General features: G+C 42.6%; 1 protein-coding gene across 4 annotated transcripts in view; it reads right to left on the bottom strand.

Annotated features, from left to right (window-relative positions):
* Window positions 1–1,280: 1,280 nt before the first annotated feature.
* Window positions 1,281–22,154, bottom strand: part of PCDH19 (protocadherin 19) — a 107,273-nt gene continuing 86,399 nt past the window's right edge. For 2 of the 4 annotated variants that reach the window (XM_038417045.2, XM_038417044.2), the window contains exon 5: window positions 1,281–6,193. In XM_038417045.2, the coding sequence (XP_038272973.1) occupies window positions 5,604–6,193 (590 nt within the window). In that variant the 3' untranslated portion in view covers window positions 1,281–5,603. The remainder of the gene's footprint in view (window positions 6,194–22,154) is intronic. The other 2 variants (XM_038417046.2, XM_043492265.1) reach the window with 2 other exon arrangements.

The following is a 22,154-nucleotide window of genomic DNA, read 5'->3' as shown; positions in this document are numbered from 1 at the left end:
CTGAGATTTAAAACATTTCAAAATAAGGCTGCTATGTTAAAACTGGGCAGTTGCCCCTGGATATTACAGTGCCCATTTTAGCACCAGCTGAAATTCTACAGGGTTAAGAAAAGACCATGTGAATAGCTCTGTCTGCACTGGTTTCTGCCAGGCCAACAATCCGAGGCAATCACAAGCAAACCCTCTTAGTCGTATTTAACCAAACACTTATTTTCCATTTTATTCAATAATTGCCTTTAATACTAAAATGCATTAGATGCTTGAAGCGAGGTGGGAGGGGGGAAAAAATCACATTGAAGTGGAAAACAAAGGTCTCATCAGGTGAGAGAAACAATGTGGCAGGTACACCATTTTGAAACAGAACTGTAATAATTTAATAAAGCTGCTTTATCATCTTCATAAAATAGACAGAATGGTGATTTTTTTTCCATTTTTTTGTTTACAATGATTCCATCACTGTGAAAATGTACAGAACATACATATCAGCATATACAACAATTTATTCTTCATATAATCAGCAACAGAGACACCTTGATGAATCGTACTGTACTTAAGTCCCACTGAAATCCGCCTTGTTTTTGCGGGCAATTATGGTGTCATCAGGCTGGTCAGCAGGCTACAGAAGCTTGTAGCTCTAAGACTTAAGATCTTCTGCAACCAATACCTTAGCATTTGAATAGTGCAAGGAGGTATTTGTTGCTGAAAACTAGCTTGCACTTGGTCAGCTCTTGTCACTAAAGATTATATCCCAGCTCGTATCAGCTGAACATCAGCTGATGCCAGTAAAGAATCCATTTCACCAGGGCTTGCCACAGAGTTAGCTGGGTTCTTCTGCTAAGGTTAAATGCACCTCGTAAGTTGGATAAAAGATTATCTGTAGCGGCAAAAGCAGCTATAGCAACAAGATCATCCATTTCCCCCAATGACAGACAAATGTGTTTCTATTCGTAATTAGTTTTTTTTCCCCAAGAGTAATTTCAACATATTAATCAGACAGTGTGTTCTTCACAAAAGCAACTTGTTTCCTATTTGAAAAAAAGTAATTCACTTCTGCACAATGTGTGATCCACAGGCCATCTCCAGCTTCACAGTAAAACAGGGATAACCGCAACAACTTCATCAGGACAATGCATTAAGTGCTTATGGATTATTTTTTAAACCATTAATCCACCCTCCCATAACCCTCCCCTCCCATATTCCCCCTTGTATATATCAGCATAAAAATAAAACCAGTGCTGCAAGTTTTCAATGCAAGGAAAAGAAAATTCCACTTGTGAAAGGATTTTCTAAAGATATTCTATCAAGTAGGTAAATATTACACTTTGAGTAGAGCATGTCATGAATTTACTGATAGACTGTATCTTTGGGGTCTGAAATCCAGAGGTGCTGCAGTATTGGTTTCATTTTGGGTTGTGGATGATTGGCACCTCTGGAAATCAGGCTCTTGTTAAAGTGGTATAAACTACTACACCATTCTTACTTCCCTGTGTAAATAGGTAGGCAGAGCAAGTTTGCCTGAAGGAAATATTTGGGGAGAAAACATCACATTCAAACAATTTTCCTGTGCCAAATTTGGTAACAATACAAATTCTAAAGAGAGCTTCATTACATCTTGTCCAAAAAAACCATCCTGGGTCATTCACATTTTGATGTGGTTAATTTAGCTACTTTAAAAATATTACAGCTCAGCCAGAAGCTCTGAACTGATTTCAAATGAGAGATGGAAACCAAGTGGGAATAGGAAATATTTGGAAGAGAACTCTGTGGGCGATGAACCTTTTTCAGTCCCTCTCCTGGTTTTTCTTCTCATGTGATAACAATGTCATGGAGGTGCCTTAGGCACTCAAGATCCCAAGCTTCAGCACAGGCCAGGATGGGAAAGACTGTTGTTTAAATGGTTTGCTTGGAGGCAGTAAGGCTTACTGACCTCTTAAAACTCCCTTTTAATAAAGAAATATTTCACATATTTTCTGGGATGCATTTTTTTTTCTAGTGGCAAGGAATGTTTCTAATGGGTAAATCAGAGAAATGTTTTATTTTTCTTTTCAGTTAGCATCTATTTTCCTCCCAGTGCCAGGCTGGTGCTGGCAGCTCAATAGTCAGAGGCCCATGTTCAGTAGAAATCCACAGCTGGACTCTTCTGTCCATTTTATATTCACCAGGTCAGATGACAGGGGGCCCTCGCCTAGTCTCTCCTTGGATGGGGAGAAGGAAGGCTGTGGGAAAGGAATAGGACGGTCCAATTTTCATAGCACAGTGTAGTGGATGGAGGAGAATCCACACTGATTGGCTATCCTCTCTCCCGTGTTGCCTGATGGAGTGTTGCTCTCAGTTCCATAGAAGATAATGTGCAAGCCCTTCTGGGCAAATTATTTGGCTTGGGGAGTTAAGTCCCAATCCAACCTCCCAGGGAAACCAATGGGAGAATTCAGTGGAGCTAGATCAAGATAACCCAAAGCAGGAATCATGATGTTAGTCAGTGCTGGAATTTAGCCAGAGCTCAGCCACATAGTCAGATTACATTAAAGTAGGGCCATACTTATGTGTGTATGTTTGGGGAGAGAAGGTGGATCTATGACCTGGATCCGAACATGACCTTCTTGGCTAAATAGTTTTCTACTTGTTGCAGACATGGAGCTGTGGGGTGGGGAATGGGACTCTCTCCCATCACAGTGAAGGGTCACGCCTTCGGCTCTCTTCAGGGAAGCCTTTTGGCTATTTCTTATCAGCTCCCTTTTGTGAAGTTACTTGAATGGCTCATTTCAGGGAAATGACCTACCATTAATGCAGCACAACACCCACCCATTTCAAGTCAGGAGAGGTTGCATCAAGCGATCGGATAAGTTCAGTTCACACCATTTGCAACACACACATCCCCACCTGGGTTTGTTTACATTTGGGGGTGTGAAAATTCAAAATCTCAAGGTAACTCTTGGATGGAGAGTTTCACTGAAATTGGTGCAAAACTAATGAGCTTCCTGGATTTTGTAACAAAATCCAAGCAGTAAAACTTGGGAGTTTGAAGAAACCCAAGCCTTTTTTGTGGGATCTCCAAGAGACAGCAAAAGGTTCATATAAACTTCAACCCATTTTGTCAGCTAGCCTAAGGCAACCAGAGTCTTTGAGTATCCTAAGTAGAGGCCCCGATATCAAAAGTTTCATGATTGCCATCAGTTATCCATATGAGCCTGAAAAATATACGTGTTGGAGGGTGGGGGAACAGTACTATAGACTAATTCTGAGTTACTGCTCTCTCTCACACTCACACACACACACACACACACACACACACACACACACACACACCTTCTATAAACAATTTTCTGCCAATCAATGAGAATTTCTGCAGTTAAAAAGATATTCAAGAAGCTTCTGTGGCTCAGTAAGTAGGGACATGAATTTTCTCTGAATAAAGCTCTCAGAAGTTAGCAAATACAGGTAACATCATAATGAACAAATACTCATCTTAATATTACAGGCAGTCCAGTAACTTAAACTCCCCCAAAACCAACCTGTTTCTTGTATTGCTCATATAATACATCCACTTGCAAAAAATATATATTTTAATGACAGCAGAACAGCACCCCAGATATGAAAAACTAGAATAAAAAGAACATACCATTTAAAAATGAATCAAACTTCAAAATTAAAGGAAAAAAAAGAAATATGGCTCAGTTTTAGAGGGACAGATGCAGTCACATCTACTAAGGGGATTCCATCTGCATGAGGTAGCAATCAACACCAATAAAGAAAACTTTAGTGATTTCATCAGAAGTTCCTTTTGATAAACTATTTTCAAACTCCTGGATCCGTAAGACCTACTGGTTATGTACCAATTGGAGTAGTTAAAAACTCAACCATATTCATTTTATCCACCTTCTCTAAAGAAAAGAAATGACTGGAGCTTATTTGATTTCTAGGACAACAACAATTGGAGGCTCTTTTCCTGATGACATTTTTAATTTAAATAAATCAAAGTAATGAGAATGTTATCAAGATACATTAGTACTAGGAAGACTGTTTCTCTGGAAACCATTGTTTTCAGTTCATTGGCAGAGCAAATGTTAGCAATATCTGTATTTTTTCCCTCCCTCATAATGAACTGTTACACTCTAATGAATATTCTTTTTGGTAGAAAAGTCTGTCAAATAAAGGGTTACTAATTAACAAACCATCATCCTCTACCCCACCCAACTCAAACCTAATCTGAACTATTATGTAGTGCAGGAGAGCACAGAATATACAATGCTGTTAAAATCTTTACAGCTCCCCTCCTTTCTACAAAATGGCTGTTCAAGTAGCTAAAATGGCCTTTTTTCTTTTAAAAATCAATTTTGTATGTGCAAATTTGTAACCACATAAAATTATGAGAAAAAATAATGTCTCTTTTTTCTTCTCCATATGGAAGGCACATTAATTTGATTATTAGTGGTGTTACATTTCACCTGTCTGTCCCTACACGTATATCCTTCTATTGCTTACTCTATACCTATTTATGTTGCAGGATAAACATAAATAATACCACTCTAAAATCCCTCCCATGATGAGATACATACACTCACACAGGTACTTAGTGTAATCATGACTGGGAAATGTTGAATCAGGAAGCGTGTGTCTAACCAAGATGCTAATTTAGATCTGTTAAACAATTCCTTCGCTTTGAGATGATTAGAGACAGGTAAGATCTAAACCCGGGAACTAATAACTTGCGGAGAAGCTTTTCCATGCAGTGCCTTGACATTACACACACACACACACACACACACACACACACACGGGATCTCAAAACGTTCAGCACGCTGCATCAGATAACTGCAAATTAGGCAGCAGAATATCCCCCAAATGACTTTCCACAATGATCTATATAGCACTGTGAAAACAAGTATAGGATGTATGGGGTGCTGGAGGGTAAGATGGGCGGAGAACACTCCTAACATTGGCTTTGAAATTAGCAGTTTCCCCAAGTTTTAAATATATCTGTTTTTTAAAACTTGAAAGCCTTTTGCCATCACTAGACATACAGTAATTTGCAATATCAAATACGATAATAGTACAGATAAGCATGTGATAGCAAAAGGATTCTTAATGCAGGGGTGTCCACAGCAAAATAGCAACATTTTAAAGTACAAATAGCCTTGTGCTAGGCAAATATTAAAACTCATTGAATTGTTCTTTTAACAGTGGTACACAAGAAATGGCCATTAAATTGTATTGACTACAAAAACATCAGGGTGATTATTAAAGATGACCGGATAAGGAGTTTTCAATTCAATTCATTACAAAGAATGGCAATTTATTATAGAGAGTTTTGATATATAAAAATATATAAATTGAAAATACTCCATACATAATACTTCTTTATAACTGAACTGGTCTCACCTTCACCCCCACCCCTGACAAAAGAAAAACAAGCTAATTTGCTTCAACTGAACACCCCTGCTGGTTGCTGAAACAAGTGGGATTGTCACATTAACGATAGCTTCATTTATAAACAATACATTTAGGGAAAGCTCTTAAATACAGCAATTTGTGAACCATTGGTAAGCAATTAAAAACAATATGCGCTTGTAGTAGCGTTGGTTCTCCTTTTTATATGGTGCCATTTAGAGTACTATGTCTTTTAGTCTCTTCACTCCTGGTGAGTCTTTTTCTCTACATTCTTGCAGAAGTGGGTTAATTTCATGCATTATATTTTCACTGTCCGCCCCTCTAGGCTCTGCTTCGGTGGGCCGAGAAGGGCCATTGTTTACAAATTGCTCCAGGTCACGATTTACCGGGCAGTGCATTATGTTGTATGATACTGAAGGTTTGCTAGACAGGGGGCTCTTCAGATGAAGGGGTGACGTGATGGGGCTCACAGCTTCGCAGCCATTCCCCGCTTCACGGACTGCGCCATTTACCTTTGGGCTGCAGATGGGCAGATCCACTGTTCTTTTGCCTTTCAGGCTGACGATACGCTCGTCGACCAGGGGTTCACTCCCATCTTTGCCAAACGTTGCAAAAGTTCTTTTTGTACTACAGTCTTCGTAAGACTCTGTATCCACAGTGGTAGCTTCTATAGACAGTGCCATGACATTCCTTCCATGCTCGGGGGATTTTGCACGACTGGGGACAGAGTTCCGGGGCATCCAGCATCTATCTGAGTGACCAAGGATCCGACACTCTTCCCTACAATGAAATCCATCAGTTTGATCTGTGTGAAGAAAATACAATGGCTTATGAAATTGAGGATTCTTTCTTTCTGGAAGCTGACCCTGCAATCCTTACTCACACATGTGGTACATAGAAACTAACACCAAAGTCCCATCAGATATCATGTTGTAAATACTTATATACTCACACACACGCAGACAATCTAAGTATTCATCACTAGAGTAGGATGTGCTAGGATATGGATACTGGCTTCCAGGGGATTCTCAGGAAGTTTGCAGGATCAAACCCTTTCTATTATGCCTACATAAATGTTAGTTACTTTCAAACAAACAGCAGATATTTATAAAGTGGCATTTTAAAGGGGCATTTTACTGCATTTTTTATTATTATTTTAACAGGCTGAAGTCCAATTTCCAACAGGTTGTGTGTCTTTGCTTTTTGCTGCTGCCGGAACTAAAACCTAAAGGGAAACAACTTACAATAGGAAATAAATTAAAACGGGTTTGTCTCATGTGTCAAGCTGCTTAGAGTCAGCATTTTTGTTTTCAGTAACCAATGCTAAAAGGCACTCTGCTTTAACTTTGTTCAACATGAAAAATCTGAGCATAAATTCTACATCTGGGATTGCCATTTGTTTGTATTTTTGTTGATTTTTACATTTCGCTTAATTCCCTGTTGGCCTCCCACACAATTGCAGAGGCTTTGTAAATAACCAGCACCACCTCCTTCCACTGAAAATTAAATTTGTCACTTCCAGCACTTGATCTCCATTCGTATGGGAATAATAAAGATTCTCTCCCTGCCGTCTGCTCCAGAACCTAAGGCTGCAACTAGCAGCATTTCCATTGTTGATATACAGGATAATATTTTGCACTTCTACAGCACCTTTTATCCATGGATCTCAAAGCTCTTTACAAAAACTAAGGATCACATTTTCAATCTCTTCTCAAAATCATATCAGGTAGGATTGTCACAGGGGGATCTATTCCCCCAATAGCGGCCAGAGCTCACTATGCTGGGGTTTTGGTCAGTGGATCTGCAAAGTTTGTGAATCCACTGGCCACACCCATGGCACACACAGGGTGTGGAGTTCCTCTACACAGCCACTTTGTGGCCAGTCCTCCCTGTGAAGAAGAAATTCCGTGGTTCTGCACCTTTTTCAGGACTCCCACATCCAAGCAAGCGAACACATTTTCCCCTTGTACATCACACAGTTCTTTTGTGAACTTGGAAAATATTATCCCCCTTCTACAAATGGGTCAAATGAGACACAAAGAGGTTCAGTGACTTGTCTGAAGCGCTAATGTGAATCTGTGGCAGAGCTGGGAATAGAATCCAGAAGTCTTGACTCTCACTGCCTTGTCCTAAGAACTAGACCATTTAATACAGATAACATCCCAGGTTTTTCCAGTATATGCTTTTGACTCTAATGTTTTCTTCATTTGATCAGAACTTGTAGCTGAAGACAACTCAGTAAACTTTTGCAAAGCACACACATTTCATTCAAAATTATGTAGCACAGGTTCTCAAACTGTGGTCTGCAGACCACCAGTGGTCCACGAGCTCCATTCAGGAGGTCTGTGGATAGATCCCCTCTAAGGTGCATGCCTGGGTGGCCACACGCAAAAGAGTGAAGGGCCACCCACCTAATTAGTGGAGCTGCGCAGGCATGGCTCCACTAATTAGGTGCCCGGACCCCAGAGAAGACGCACATGTAAGGTGAGATGCACGTGGGAGGGGGCGGGGGGAATTTGGGAAGTGCAGGGCTGCGGCGGCCAGAGAAAGAGGTAACTTTCCCTAGCTCCAGGGCTGCGGCTGCTGAGGAGAGACCCCCACGCCTTTCCAGCCCCAGCTCGCAGCGGGGGAAGAGAGGGCACATCCGTCGCATTAGAAAGGTAAGACTACTGATATTAAAATACGAATTGTGTGCTTTTATTTGTAGAACAAAAAACCAATTATTATTAAGGTTTTTTTATATAGCACTTTTATCCAAAGCGCTTTACAATAGTTAGCTAACGGTACAAACAACATGTAGAAAGATCATTTAGTGATCCATCGAGACCCTCAGCAATTTTCAAGTGGTCCATGAAAAGAAAAGTATGAGAACCACTTTATGTAGCATATTCTTATTGTAATTTGTATACAAATAAACTAACAAACCAGTGTGGTCAAGAGTTAATGTTAATAATAATACAATAATGCATTCAGTCCTTGCCAGTTTGAAATACTGAAACCCACAGAGGTGCAGACTCAGTTTTGGTTTGCTTCCTGTCCACCTGAAAACAGTTCGTTTTGATGCTTTGTACTTCTGTGCACATAACCTCAGCTTTTCAGATACATTTGTATTTCCACCACATTCTAGCACAAGGGCGGCTGATAAAAATTCTCAGCACATAGCACAATGCACCAAAATATGAGCAGCTTAACACTTACAGAGAATCAGCTAGTAAAAAGCAAACCTAGAAAAAGAGAGAAAAACCAATTCATTGAAAATCTATGTCTAAAATGTTAGCAATTTCACTACATCACAGCAGCTACCCCATTGTACAAAAGGCAATGTTGACTGGCTGTGCGGGAGGTCTGGATTTCAGTAGCCTTCTCTACAGTGTTTTCAGAGAATGATGCGCTCAGCTTTACATGTAGAACAACCTGCATTAGGAGCTGCCTAAATGCTCTTATACTTTGATTTTGTTACTTTCAGTTACTGCTCTGACTGGGAGGTGAATGGTTCCCTCCTTTGGCTTGTTACTGACAAATGGTTAGGTATTTGTTTTCAGAAAGTCATCTATAGCCTGCATAGCAGAACTGATTGGAATCCATGAATAGCAGAGTTTGGGAAGAACTGGGGAATGTTACATTTATGGACATTGTTTATTTCTTTTAAGAAGAAAATTAGCGATTGTGAAAGATGCAGAACTGACTCACTGTTTATTCCCAAAACTGGTACAGTGCAGGTAGCATAACAGCTAGCTTTGCCAGGTTGTTCCTATCCCCCACAATATGCCTCAACTTTGTTCTGAAGACCATCTCAAAAAGTAAGATGGCAGCTTCATCTCTGTGCCACGTAACTTGCTGGACTCACTACAGAGATTGTTAGCTCTGGTAGCAGGCTTCAGATGTCCACAAGGAACTGCACTGACACAAGCTAATTCCTTTTGCAAAAGCCACAAAATGGCAGACAATAACAACTTTGGCTCCCTTCAGATGAGGGTTGGATTGGGCTCTCAGATACCATGCTGATCAGCATGGCATGGATGACCAGTACTTAATCTGAAGTAATATTTTACTCCATTATAGATGTCAAGGGCAGGTGTGCTAGAGGTAAGTACAGGTATTTCCTTTCCTCTTCCAGTGCATCTATGCAAGAGGCAAACATAACTGAGTTTCTAGTGCTCCAGCAGTGCTAAGCACTGATCCCAGAAAGATGATGTTAATGTACATGACCACAGCTCCAACCCTTCTATGCACAGCCTTCAGCCTCTGTGGAGCAGGCTGAACCCAAGGGAGGAATACCTGTAGAATAGGTGTAATAACTGCCACTCATGTGCAGGCACCCTCTCGCTCCCCTGATGCATTCTGTATGCTCCTGTACCATGCAGGCACAACACCTCCGTGCAGTGCTGGTCTCCTTAGCATAGCTCCAGTTCACCCATCCATCACAGCACTCACAACAGTTATTCACATTCATGTACTGTTCCTTTAAAACAATATTTTTAAACTATCCAAAATAATAAAACAGGAAATTCTTTACAGCTCTAGGTCTGCCTGAGCCAATACAATTGTTACGGTCTGTACTAAAAACATACCTAATGTGAGGAGCAAAGCACAGGTAATAATCACACAGTGCAGTGCACACAATGCATAAACAACAGGGAGGCAGCAGGCAGCAGGGGACTTCCTGGAACTGGGCAGGAAGATTGCCTGAATCCTTGAAGAGCAAGGTGGGAGCAAGCAAGATGACAGAGTGGATGGGGTGGGGAGGGTGGTGTCACTGATATGAGGAGGCGGCACCAACAGGAAGTAAAGGGAGGAGAGAACAAAGGAGTGGCTGGGAACAGTAAAGAGGCAATAACTTTCCTTCCCGCAGCAAGACAGACAACTGACAGCTCCGCTGCCTCCATTTCCTCTCTGCTCCACTACATGGGAGACCTCTAGCCATGGAGCAGGCACCTGAACCCAAATAGGACCACATGTGTGTGACTGAACGATGGTACTTCCTGAACCCAAGTGCACTGGCCTAGGAAAAACTGGGAGAAATAAGCAAGCTAAAACTGATCAGGCAGCATAGAATTCAGACCACAACTTCAGGCTTTAAAAAAGTCTCAGTATAGGGGTCAGATTTTCCAGAGAGCTCAGCATGTTGGAAGCAGAGTATGTTTGACATTAAGGTCCTAGTTCTGCTGAAAATCAGCTGTAGAGGACCACATGTGGTTAGACAGTGCTGTAGGTAGGGATCACTGAATGAACAGCATCAGCTCAGCAAGTCAAATGCTGTAAAAAAGGCTATGATTCTGCAGTCTTCCATGCAAGAAGTGTGAAGGGGCAGATTCTGAACCCCCTAATAAAAGGCAGCACATGCACAAAGTAGGTTTTTCCCTAAATCTCCCTGATCCTGGATTATATTCAGAAATTAACCCAGAACAAATCATCATGGATTATACTTAAAACAATTCAACATAATGCTTAATCCCTAACACTTTCCTAAAACAGCCACCCCCAGAACACTTCTCTTCTCTCTACCTTTTATCTTGCTGAGTTGGAACTAATGAAATACACTTGGCCTGGCAGATACAGCAAAAAGCTTTGCATCTCCACACAGGGGATATGGAGGAATTACTCACACAAACGGGAAGAATTACTTCCGCGTGAGCAAAAAGTGCTGTCCTTGGAGCCTGCTGGAGCCACTACCCTACCTTATCAGGAAGGTGTGCAAAGGCAGCATATGATCTCCTGGAAAGATCTCCTTGCATGTTCTTACTCAAGGCTTTGGAACAACCCAAATAGAGTCAGCCTCCAAAGACTCCATCACAGGTTTTACACAAGACCAAGTGATGCTGGGACATGATACTGGGGAGCATTTGGTCAGTTCTATGCACACCTCCAGATGGATGTTTTCAATGAAGCTGTTAGCATTTCACCTTAATATTGATTCCTACAATGTTAGTGTAATGGCCTCAGTGATCTAAGAAACTACAGCTCTTCTGAAGCCTAATCAGAAAGACAGTGGGCTACTGCTTTTAAGTCAGACAACAGGGGAAAAAACGGTCAGAGCTGAGCATAATCCCGAACATAGAAAAATAAATAACCAACCAACCCAGCCACCTCTGGAATAAAGAGACTTCTCAAAGAGTAAAGTAAAGCCCATGTTGAGCTCCAGATTTCAAACCACCTCTGTTTCCACCTCAGGGGACTAGCACAAAGGCAACTTACAACGAGCCCCAACCACACACATGTTGTGTCTGTATTGATTTTAAAGGCCTGAGCCATGCAGCCTACAGACAGACAGGCTGGCGAGGAATGAAATTGCTTCAGAAAGGTCTGGTGGAGGAGAGAAACAAACCTGTTTCATCTGCATAAAAAAGGTATAGCCCATATTGCTAATGGGAGGGTGGGGGCAGGGGGAGAAGGGAGGGGGGAATGGGAGCCAGGGAAGAGACTGGAACAGCATTGATCTAAAGCAATGAGCTGGCACTGCAGGAATGAAATTGTGTCAGAACAGTGCCAGTTAGACCCACAGCGTGTATAAAGCAGGACTACCTCACAACTACAGCTTACTTAGCATCTCAGTGATTTTTTTTTTTTTTTTTTTTTTTTTTTTTTTTTTTTTACACAAAAATCTATTGTAGAAATACTTCACCAGCTTCACGTACAAGTCATAAGAGAAAGGGTAAAAGACATCCGTTAGTCAAAAATCAGACTGGGATATTGGTGCCTGGAAAGGTAAAGATCATCATGATTACACTAATACAGTGTTCCTTGACCTGAGCAGCTGACACCTGAGGGGCTGATCCCCATGATTCCTTATTGATAGGGCCCTATCAAATTCACAGCCATGAAAAATGTGTCATGAACCGTGAAATCTGGCCCCCCCGACCCAAAAGGGAGTTGCGTGGGGGTTGCAAGGTTATTTTAGGGGGGGGTCATGGTATTGCCACCCTTACTTCTGTGCTGCCTTCAGAGCTAGGCAGCTGGAGAGTGGTGGCTGTTGGCTGTGTGCCCAGCTCTGAAGGCAGTGCAGAAGTAAGGGTGGCAATACTATACCATGCCACCTTTACTTCTGCTCTGCTGCCTTCAGAGCTGGGTGGCCAGAGAGTAGCAGCTGCTGACTGTCCAGCTCTGCAGGCAGGAACATAGAATTAAGGATGGTAATACCATACCATCCTTACCTCAGTGCTGATGCTGGCAGCGGCTCTGCCTTCAGAGCTGGGATCCCGGCCAGCAGCTGCCACTCTCCAGCTGCCCAGCTCTGAAGGCCACCCTGTAGCCAGCAGCAGCACAGAAGTAAGTGTAGCAGTACCACTAGGCTTCCTACAATAATCTTGCAACCCTGCCCCCTGCAAACTTCTTTTTGGGCTACGACCCCTACAATTACAACATTATGAAATTTCAGATTAAAATAGCTGAAATCATGAAACTTATTTTTAAAATCCTATGACTGTGAAATTGGCCAAAATGGACAGTGAATTTGGTAGAGCCCTACTTATGGACTTCTGTGGACTTCCTTTCAGGCTCTTAGACAAGGTGAACAAGACAAGACATGAGGACAGTGAGGTGAGGTGTGAAAAGATTCTCTGAGAGAACAAGGTAGGGAGGATTCTGGAAGCAGTGAGTGATCTGAACAAGGAGACAGGGAGACAAAATGTTCCAAATGTAGAGGGCCACGTGAATGATGGAACAAAGCCAGGCATGGGGAAAGGAGATGAAGGGAACAATGAGGAGAATCTGGAGCGGTGATAAGAGCAAGAGAGGCAATGGGAAGAACCAAGAGTAAAGATGTGCTCAGCAGATGGGGACTAGAGTGTGTAAGGCTTTGAAGGTGAGGAACTTGACTGCCATGCCATAGAAAACAGCATATCAATGAGTAGGATGGGGGGAGTGAACAAGGCAGAGAAAGATAAGGAGGAAAGGAGAGAATGGAAACCTTTTGGATTGGCTGGAGGGGTCAATGGGAAGAAGTGAAGAGGCTGGAGAGGAGACAGTAACAGTCAAGATGAGAGATGAGCAAGCATGGACAAGGGCTACAGCAGTGGGGACAGAAGGGCTGACATGGCTGCAAAGCAGCAACGACCTGGAGATAGCCTGATGTGTAATATTCTGGACCCACAGAACACTCCTTGTCTATTGGTGCAAGGAGCAGCTTTCACTGAAACTCTAGAACATAAGGGGCTGGGGGAAAGGGAAGCTGTTGCCACCACAAAGTAGTTAGGAAAATATCAGGGCTTGTTATGGTGCTCGGGCATTTCTACAGACTCATGAATTCATGACACCAGTGATATACTGCAGCCTCCACAGTATGACAGGATTCAAACAGTCTGCAATCAAATACCAGACATGGGAAGCATGCCCCCTGCTCCACCCTGCTCTCTCCATTCACCCCTTCTGGTCTTTTCTCTTTTCCTCTTTTTTACTTTCACTGTATTTGGGGAGAAGGTTGGGGGACGTGAGAAAAAGAGATTGCTGTGGCCCCAGTCTTGGGATGTGGCTGAAGAGTCCTCAGTACAGCCCAAAGGTGTGGGGGTGTTTGACACAACCTTTATATCCCCGGATCCCCGAGCAGTTCCTGGGTGTAAGTTAGACCACCCGCAAACACCATTCCTGAAGCTAGGGTTAGTCAGGCACAAAGAAACCAGAGCCAGGCCCTTCTCCCTGCCACACCACTGGAGCTGGCAGGGGAATGGTGTAGGTGATATCACATGGCTCTAGACAGGTGGTCCCAAAACTGTGGGGGTGCGCCCACCTAGAGGGACTTGCAGGAACATTCAGGGGGCAAAGTGGGGCCGGACCAGGCCTGGGGGATGCCGGGGAGCGAGTGCCACCCAGCTCTGCTCTGCCGACAGCTCCGCTCCAGCCCCAGCCCCAGCTTCAGCTCTTGACCCCAACCGCGACCCGGCCCCAGCGCTGGCCGCAGCTCCCGCTTCTGGCCCCATTCCCAGCTGTGGCTCCTGGCTCCAGCAGCGACTCCGCTTCCAGCCCCGGCTCCTTGAGGGGGCATGGGAAGATTACATTACGGGTAAGGGGCGGGGAGTGACATAAAAGTTTGGGGACCACTGCTCTAGACCAACCCAAGAGTCACTCACATTGGAGGAATTCTCCACTGGCCAGGTAAGCCAGCTCTCAGACTGCTTTGTGCCAACAAAACAGCACAAAGCAGCTGTCGTGTGACTGAGGTTCTGGCTTCATAAATCTCGCAACCTTGTGGCTATTTTACAGGGTCCTATGCCATGGAAGACTCCCCCTTTCCCCAGCAGCTTTACATGCCACCAGCTGCCTCGCATAAGGTGTTGCTTCACAGATGTGAGTCACAACATGAGCCCTGTGAAGAAACAAACCCCAAAATGGCTTTTTAATCCCACCATCAAGCAGGTACACGTGTACAGTTTTGTTTGGGGAGGCATGTGAAGGGCTGTGCCCCAAATCATCTGTATTTGTAGTGCCTGTGGCAGTTAAGTGTTAACTGAAGCTTCTGCACTACCCGTATTTTTATTCTCCTATTCACAGTCATTCTCCTATTCATCTGAGTTCACTCTAGCCCTGTACAACATGAAAACGGATTGAAAAGGTAGCCAATTCAGCTCCCTGAGCAACTGAATTATCTTCAATTGGATCTCTAGTGCTGGCCAGAGGCAAAGTTAAAACATACCAAGGCGCAAGTGCTAGGGGAATTAATATTTCTGATATATGGTGGGATGACATGTGCTGTTATACCATCTACAGTGCAATCTGGGCAATCACAATAGTCCCTGGAGTTTCCATTTTTGAACAGAAAATCAGTTCAATCCAAGTCAGAGGAGATTTGGAGAGGCAAATAAGTAGGACTCATTTGTGCTACACATGGGGAGCAAGGCAAAGAAACAGGGAGCCACATGAAAATGGAAAATAAGAAAGAAAAGGTGAAAAGGACACCCCAAGACTGACTGGGCTTCAGCATGTGTGATGGAGGAAAAGTACGTGACAAAGTGCTGGACTTCAAATGGCATCAGGTGTTACAGTGGACTGTGCGGGCGTCTACAGAGGGAACGCCTGGGTGAAGTACAGGCTGCAAATGATTCCTGATGACTCAGGATCCAGCTAAGAATTAGAGCAGCTTGCTTTGGACTGATTAGAGTTAAGTCAAGCAAGTAGTAGGCTAGGGAAGCGAAGATGCTAATACCCTAACTGTGATGTTTGGAATAATTGTAGCTACATACCGAGAGGGGGGAAGGGATATTGTGCATAAACACGCCTGCATGTGTGTGAGACAGACGTCTGGAGGAAGGGAACTCCAGAAATTCTCCAAACGTTTTGTAGCACAGGAAGCTTACAGCTTCTTTTTGAGCCCAGCCCTGAATATTTGTCCGAAATATGAAGTAAACAGAGTGGTGGCTGTTTTTTCCACACCACTGATCATGTTTTTGAGCCACATGAAGATGGTTTATAGGGAAGTCTGTGTAAGGGAAGTCTGTGTAACATGTAAGTGTTAATATTTATTAGTATATCTAATTTTCGCTACCTATTACCATAAGTACCCTCATATGAAAGTATGGCATTATCTTGATGTTTCAGTGTTTTCGCAGCAACCGTATGGTTATAGTGTAATCATGATGACACTGCTGCTGGGTACAGCAAACAGCACGATCATTAAAAAATTCATTTCAAAATCTTCCTGGAAGCTAATACATTTTACAGCAGTTTCAAACCTTTCACATTGCAACAAAGAAAAGCTTAGTTCCAGACAAATTAAAAGTAAATTGATTGCCTTAGGGGAATGTATTCAAATATCACTTTTCCATGTTAAAAATCTTTTCCTGAAACAAGAAGGGGAAGAGCTGAGAAGAGCTAGAGAGCACACACAAGAGAAACGATCTGGGATGGTAAATCATTAAATCCCTGTTTGAAAAACTGGAGGGAGCAGGGGGAGAGAGAAATCAAACAAAGTAAAATGCAAATGTGTCACTAAGGTGCAGGCCTAACATTTGTGCTGGAATTTATGAATAATAAATATGAATAAATAGTAAACATGAAGGGATCAAACACTGCCATTGATGTTTACTTGTGGTTAGGCATCTTTCACGGACAACTAATATTTTACACTTTTCTTTAAGATTCTTTTCCATCTGACATCTTTATTTTCATTAAAACACACTCAATACAAGCATGCTCTCAGTGTACATACAGGGTTCTGACCAAGCAGGAAATTTACAGAGTCCTCTGTGTCATGCAGACCCTGGCTGTTTTTCTGCAGAAGGCCAGCCCCTTTCCCCAAATACAATCCTTTGCATCAGGCAATTGCAGAAATTTGAGGGGAGTGTGGGTGAAGAGCTATCCTGGACTTGTCCTTTAAAAACACTCTTCCTGCCTCTTTTCCCTCCCACTTTAAGATCACACATGAAAAAGATGCAAAAATACATGCTCACAACTGAGCCCATAGTTTGCATATTGCAAAAGTTGGGCCAGCCAACCCAGTCCAACCTACAAGCTACCCACGTTGCCCTTGCTGGGGGGGATGACAAGGGAGTAGCTGCCATCCAGCTGCTACTTCCCATCCTGCACAGGTGAGTGGGTGGAGCCTCTGATTCCCAATTTGGTTCCTGCACAACTCCTGGGACAGTGCACCTGTGGGTTGCCCCTAATCAGGAGAGAGTTCAAAGTGCTGTGTGCGCAAAAGGGAGGCCAGCTGCTAAAAAATATACCGATGTACCATTACCAACTTCACTGAGAGCTGTCTGTCCCTCACTTTCACGGCACAAAATTCACCCCCAAATGTTTTGCTTTAAAATAAAGAAATAATTGCTATGGTGCAGGAAACTAATTTAAAGTTAACTGAGGAGTTTCTCTTATTACAAAACAGAACAAACCACACATCAGCCTTCACTTCAAAAAATGTAGCATTTGCTTATCTGTGATAACAGCAGTTTTTTGCCCACTAGCAGCAATGCCCATCCTGGAGGAGGATTCCCAGGATGGATATGGGAAAGGGTCCTGTACAATGTCAACCCTGCAAAGATGATACAGCCACGATGGCCCCTACTGCCCAGGACTCCCATAATACTTTTAATAGAGCAATATCCCAGCCCCATAAGGTTATTATATTATGCAACCCCATCCTCCCTTAACCCAGTTTCCAGGCTAGATGGCTAGTGTAAATCAATACAATTCTACTGACTTCAAGGAGCTACACTAACCTACACCAGCTGAGGCTCCGGCCCTTGGTCTATTTTTGCAGAAGGGTAGGGGATTTCCTGGTATTGGTTAGTGAACAGTGATCCAATAAGTTCAAGATAAAATAATAAGCTCTAGCAATTGCAAACAGTCCCCGACCACAGATCATCATTTGCTTATAAATTAAGACTCTGCACCTCTCCCTTATCTACTCTAATGGCTTAATGTCAGGAAACAAGAGCGGGGAATACTTTATTATATTTTTGACCTGTGGGCTTTTACAGAGCCCTCTGCCTTTACTAATAAGAAGCCTCCAGCCTAGGCAGAAATGTAATCCTGCCACAGCTTCTCTTTTAAAATGTTTAGAGGATACTAACAGAAGAGGACAGAGACAAATGCTTTTTACTGCAATGAGGATTTAAACTTCCCTGTTTGGGGTTTATGAATTGAAAACATTTATGCTTTTAACCCATGTTGCCCATTCCAATTCAGGAGGTCAACAGAGTTTGGACAAAGCAATTGTTCACAAGGAATGATTTTAATGAAACAAGGGATCTGAACTAGGTTAATTTATTATTCAACTTTTGATAGAGACCAAGGTCCACATGCAGCTTCTGTAAAGAATTTTTGCAGTGTTCAACAGACTAGGCATAATGAGCCTGGTTTATGTAAATCAGCATAGCTCCATTGCACTTCATTGGAGCTATGTCAATTTATACCACCTGGGGATCTGGCCCAATATCCTTGTTTTTCCCTGACCTATGTTACAATTAATAATTTCCTTTTCTTCTAGTTAACTTGCTTGTACAGAGTATGAAAACTGATACACCCTGTTACATCTAAGGTATCCTTTAAACTGTAAGTTAGGTGGACACGAATAGATTTAGTGCAGGGGGAAGGAACAACTTCTGCCATAAAACTAGGGTTTTTTTTGACAATCTAAGCAGCTTTCTGGAAACTGGGATGTTGTGGGAAGGAAGTAGATCTCCCAAAGGAATGTTGAATTTTGGACACACTTTGCAGTACAACAGAGCCAACCCCTTAAAGTATTGGCTAAGATTAAGTGTAGCACAGGATTAATGTTGGCTGTTCCCCCTTATCTGGGGACTGTGGATCAAATCATGCTTTAGTCACGAGGTGAAATTCACTCCTGTGCACAGGACCAGCATAATACACCATTTAAACCCCAATTAAGCCCCCCCACCCCACTTTTTTTTTTTTTTTTTTTTTTTGAGAACATAAGTGATCCATAGAGCTTGTGCTGGCCTCCTGCTTGGGAAAAATTTCACCTCTGAAATTCTGCTCCCTGCAAATCTATTGGTATATTTTATATGGCGCTCATCTCCATAAGAACTGAGCCAATAGGGCTGCTTACAAGAGCACAATGAGAAGGATGTGTCCCTAAGAGAGGAATAAACTCAATATTCTGATAGGTCTTTTCCACCTCTAACTATCATGATCCTATGATTCATCTGTGCAGCTCCCATTAATGCTAATGGGAGTTTCTATACTGCATGCATCAAGAGAAGAATACAACCCTTTGATTTCATTACTGAAATTCAAATTCATTAGCACAGGATACAAAGGGATTGCCCTAAATACACTCTTTGTTATATATTTTCATGTTAATGTAACCATTTAAGTGTATTATACCCTGCAGAGCAGGAAACATTTCTAGCCTGTTTAAACACATTTCCCACAATTGGGAGCAAAACTGTGTCTCCCTTTATGCCTTTGACACCAGCTGTCTTCAGTTTAATAGGACTTTAGCAGACAAAGCAAATTAATCCAAAGGTGACTTTTCTATCCTATTCTCAAATCTTAAGCAGACAAATTCAAGTATTCCATGTCATGTAACTCAATGCAAACCCCACGTCCAAACTGAAACAACAGCAATGAATCAAATTACCACCATATCCCATGCAAAACTGTGTCAATCAGAAAATTGTTACTTGGACTATTCTGGTAAAAATCCAACAAAATAGAAATTATAGTTGGGAAAGATACAAAGAGATTCCAAGTTGATTTGATGCGACTAACAAAGGGCAAGGTCTTCAAGATATTTCATTTTAGCTTTATCTCATCCTTATCCTAATGAAAGTGAAACAAAACCATTTATCCTCATACCCCCTTCTTGTGAAGCTGGCTCAGAAGATGCTGTTACTGTTATTTGTAATGAAAGTGCTCGTTAATTTCAGATGAGAGGCAAAACTAGGACCTCATGCCCAGATGTGGTCCGTAAAGATCCATGGCTCTTTGTACAGTGTACTGGCATCCAGGACAAATTCCACTTTGGGTCATTACATTCTGCTGTCCTAACTGAGCCATGAAATTTCAGTTACATAGGCTGTTGTTCACTATTAAACAGGTGTTGTGACCTACCCCAGATGGGGCTGCATTTAAGTGGTGGTGTAACTGTTCTTATATGTGTAAACTGTGTAAGATGCTTCAAGTTTCTTTAGGATAGAAACTGCTATAGAAATGTAAGGTTCAAGTTTCTACGATCTCATTGTAAACATCATTTAAAACACTTTATGCTTTCAAGAGTGATAGGAAAATCAGGGATAGACAGCTTCAAAGGCAGGGAGGGAGACTCAAGCATGTTTGCTACTGTGCGCACCCCCAGCCAGATCCTTGGAGAAATCAAAAGCCCCCCTCCTGCCCCCCAAGCACCTGGCCCACCTAGTGTTCTCCACTTTGGAAGTGGAGCTTGAGTCTCAGGAGGTGAGACAGGCTCTAGCTCCTGTTGGAGCTGCAGCACGGTAACTTCGCAGCCCCAGGGCCCTTCCAGCCAGCCTTTAACTTCAGCAGAGAAAGATTCATTTATGTGAAAGGGGTCAGCTATTTTGGGGTGATATAAGAACACTGGGAGTGAATCTGGGTTTGCCATGTGGAGTGAAGTTAAATGGTTTGGATGGTGGAGGAGCTGGAGGAGAATATAGTATGTTTTGTTTTGTTTTTTTTTGTTTTTTTAACAAAGCCAGCTGCACCCTCTCTAGGGGACTGAATTGGGTTGGCCCATCCCAACTCAGCAAGACAGTATCTTTTTGTGGTGGGGACCGTTGGGACTCCATTTTAAAAAATACAAATTATGTCTCTAGCCCTTATTGGTGCAAAAGTAACATCTGCAGCATGTGAATCGGGTATATGCTGATGCCAGAATGTCTGAGTCTGCAGACTCCCTGGATCAATAGCTCTGAGTGGTGTGAATAGCCCCTATTCATCTTAATGGAGAGTTATCACCATTAGTCTTCTGGGGTAACTAGAATATCTATATTGTGAACTCTCGATGAAAGCATGCAAGCAACCAAATGTAAATAGCACTTTACTCTGATACCATGAGTAGGTGGAGCTTAAATTGTGAGTGAAATTTAGGGTAGTACTGGCATATTTTTCATCCCAGTCCAATCCTTGTGACCTGCTGGAAACGAAGCCAGTCCTGAAGAAGGAAGGACTGAACTTGAAAGTGCTAGTGGGAGGGCAGCTGGGAAGAGTTCATATAATCAGAACAAAATCCTGGAACTAACAAGCTATTTGCTTAGCAAGAACTTTTTAGACAACAAGCTCCTTACAACAGAGACTGTGTATGCCCAGCACCTAGCCCAAGGTGGCCCTGATCCCAACTGGTGATGCCACAACACAAATAAATTACTCCTACACCAAAGATGAAACACAGCTTTGCACACTTAGCATAAAATAACAAACATTCCTCACATTTTTCAAGGACATTATTAAACTTCATTATTATCCAAATAATCAAAAAACAGTATTCAATAGAACATTCAATGGCCTGCCTACTGGAAACTTACAGCTTTTATCTAACACTGGTCCTCTGTTGTCCTTCATGTAAATATTGTTGGGACACGAGCCAAAGCCTAGGGAAGTGAGCTTCATCCTAGTGGATGGGAATCTCTAGTGTCAGATACTGTCAGCCTGACTAACGAGACCCACAGCTTGCCAAAACCTACAGCCTAGCTGTCTGTTCCAGCCACTGAATATGCTTAGAAACCCAGTGGCACCAACCCAACAGTCTACAGATCCCAATCAGCTATCAATAGCTTAAGTGTAAGTGATTGCGTATGAAGTATGAGCCAAATGTGTTTCCTTTTTCAGTTTTAGGACCTCCAGAACTATTAGTGCACCAGTAATGCTTGCATGGAATTAATCATATACGTACCCACGAGGCAAAACATTATGAGAAGCTCTTTGTACTTATTAGAAACACACAGCTCTGAACTCCAGAGAAAGCTGGCAGGGTTCCCAGCACAATGGGGCATTTCCCACTCTTGAGCAGTACTGGGGGAATCCTCTGTTACTGAAACTGTTAGGCCCTGCTTTTCCCTGCCATTACACTAGCCCCACACTACTCCAGACAAGGTGACTGTGTTGGTTTTGTGCTATTCCTTTCCTATTCTTTTGCTTTAACCCCTTTGTTTTGTGACTAATACAGTCTCTATTTTTCACACTAGTGGAATATTGAAGGGGAATATTGAGTGTAAATACACTTTCCCAGATTCTCAGCTGTATCCCGTAAGCCCTAGATGCAGCTGAAGGGAGGTGGCACAAAAAAATTTGCAACTTTCCAATTCTGGGGCCAGTTTGACATACGCTGCTCTTAACTGTGCCCACTTCCAGCAGGCACC

This window comes from Dermochelys coriacea, chromosome 9 (genome assembly GCF_009764565.3).
Source record: "Dermochelys coriacea isolate rDerCor1 chromosome 9, rDerCor1.pri.v4, whole genome shotgun sequence".
NCBI classification, from domain to species: Eukaryota; Metazoa; Chordata; order Testudines; family Dermochelyidae; genus Dermochelys; species Dermochelys coriacea.
The sequence above is the reverse complement of the archived record's forward strand: the minus strand, read 5'-3'. Positions and strand labels throughout refer to the sequence as shown.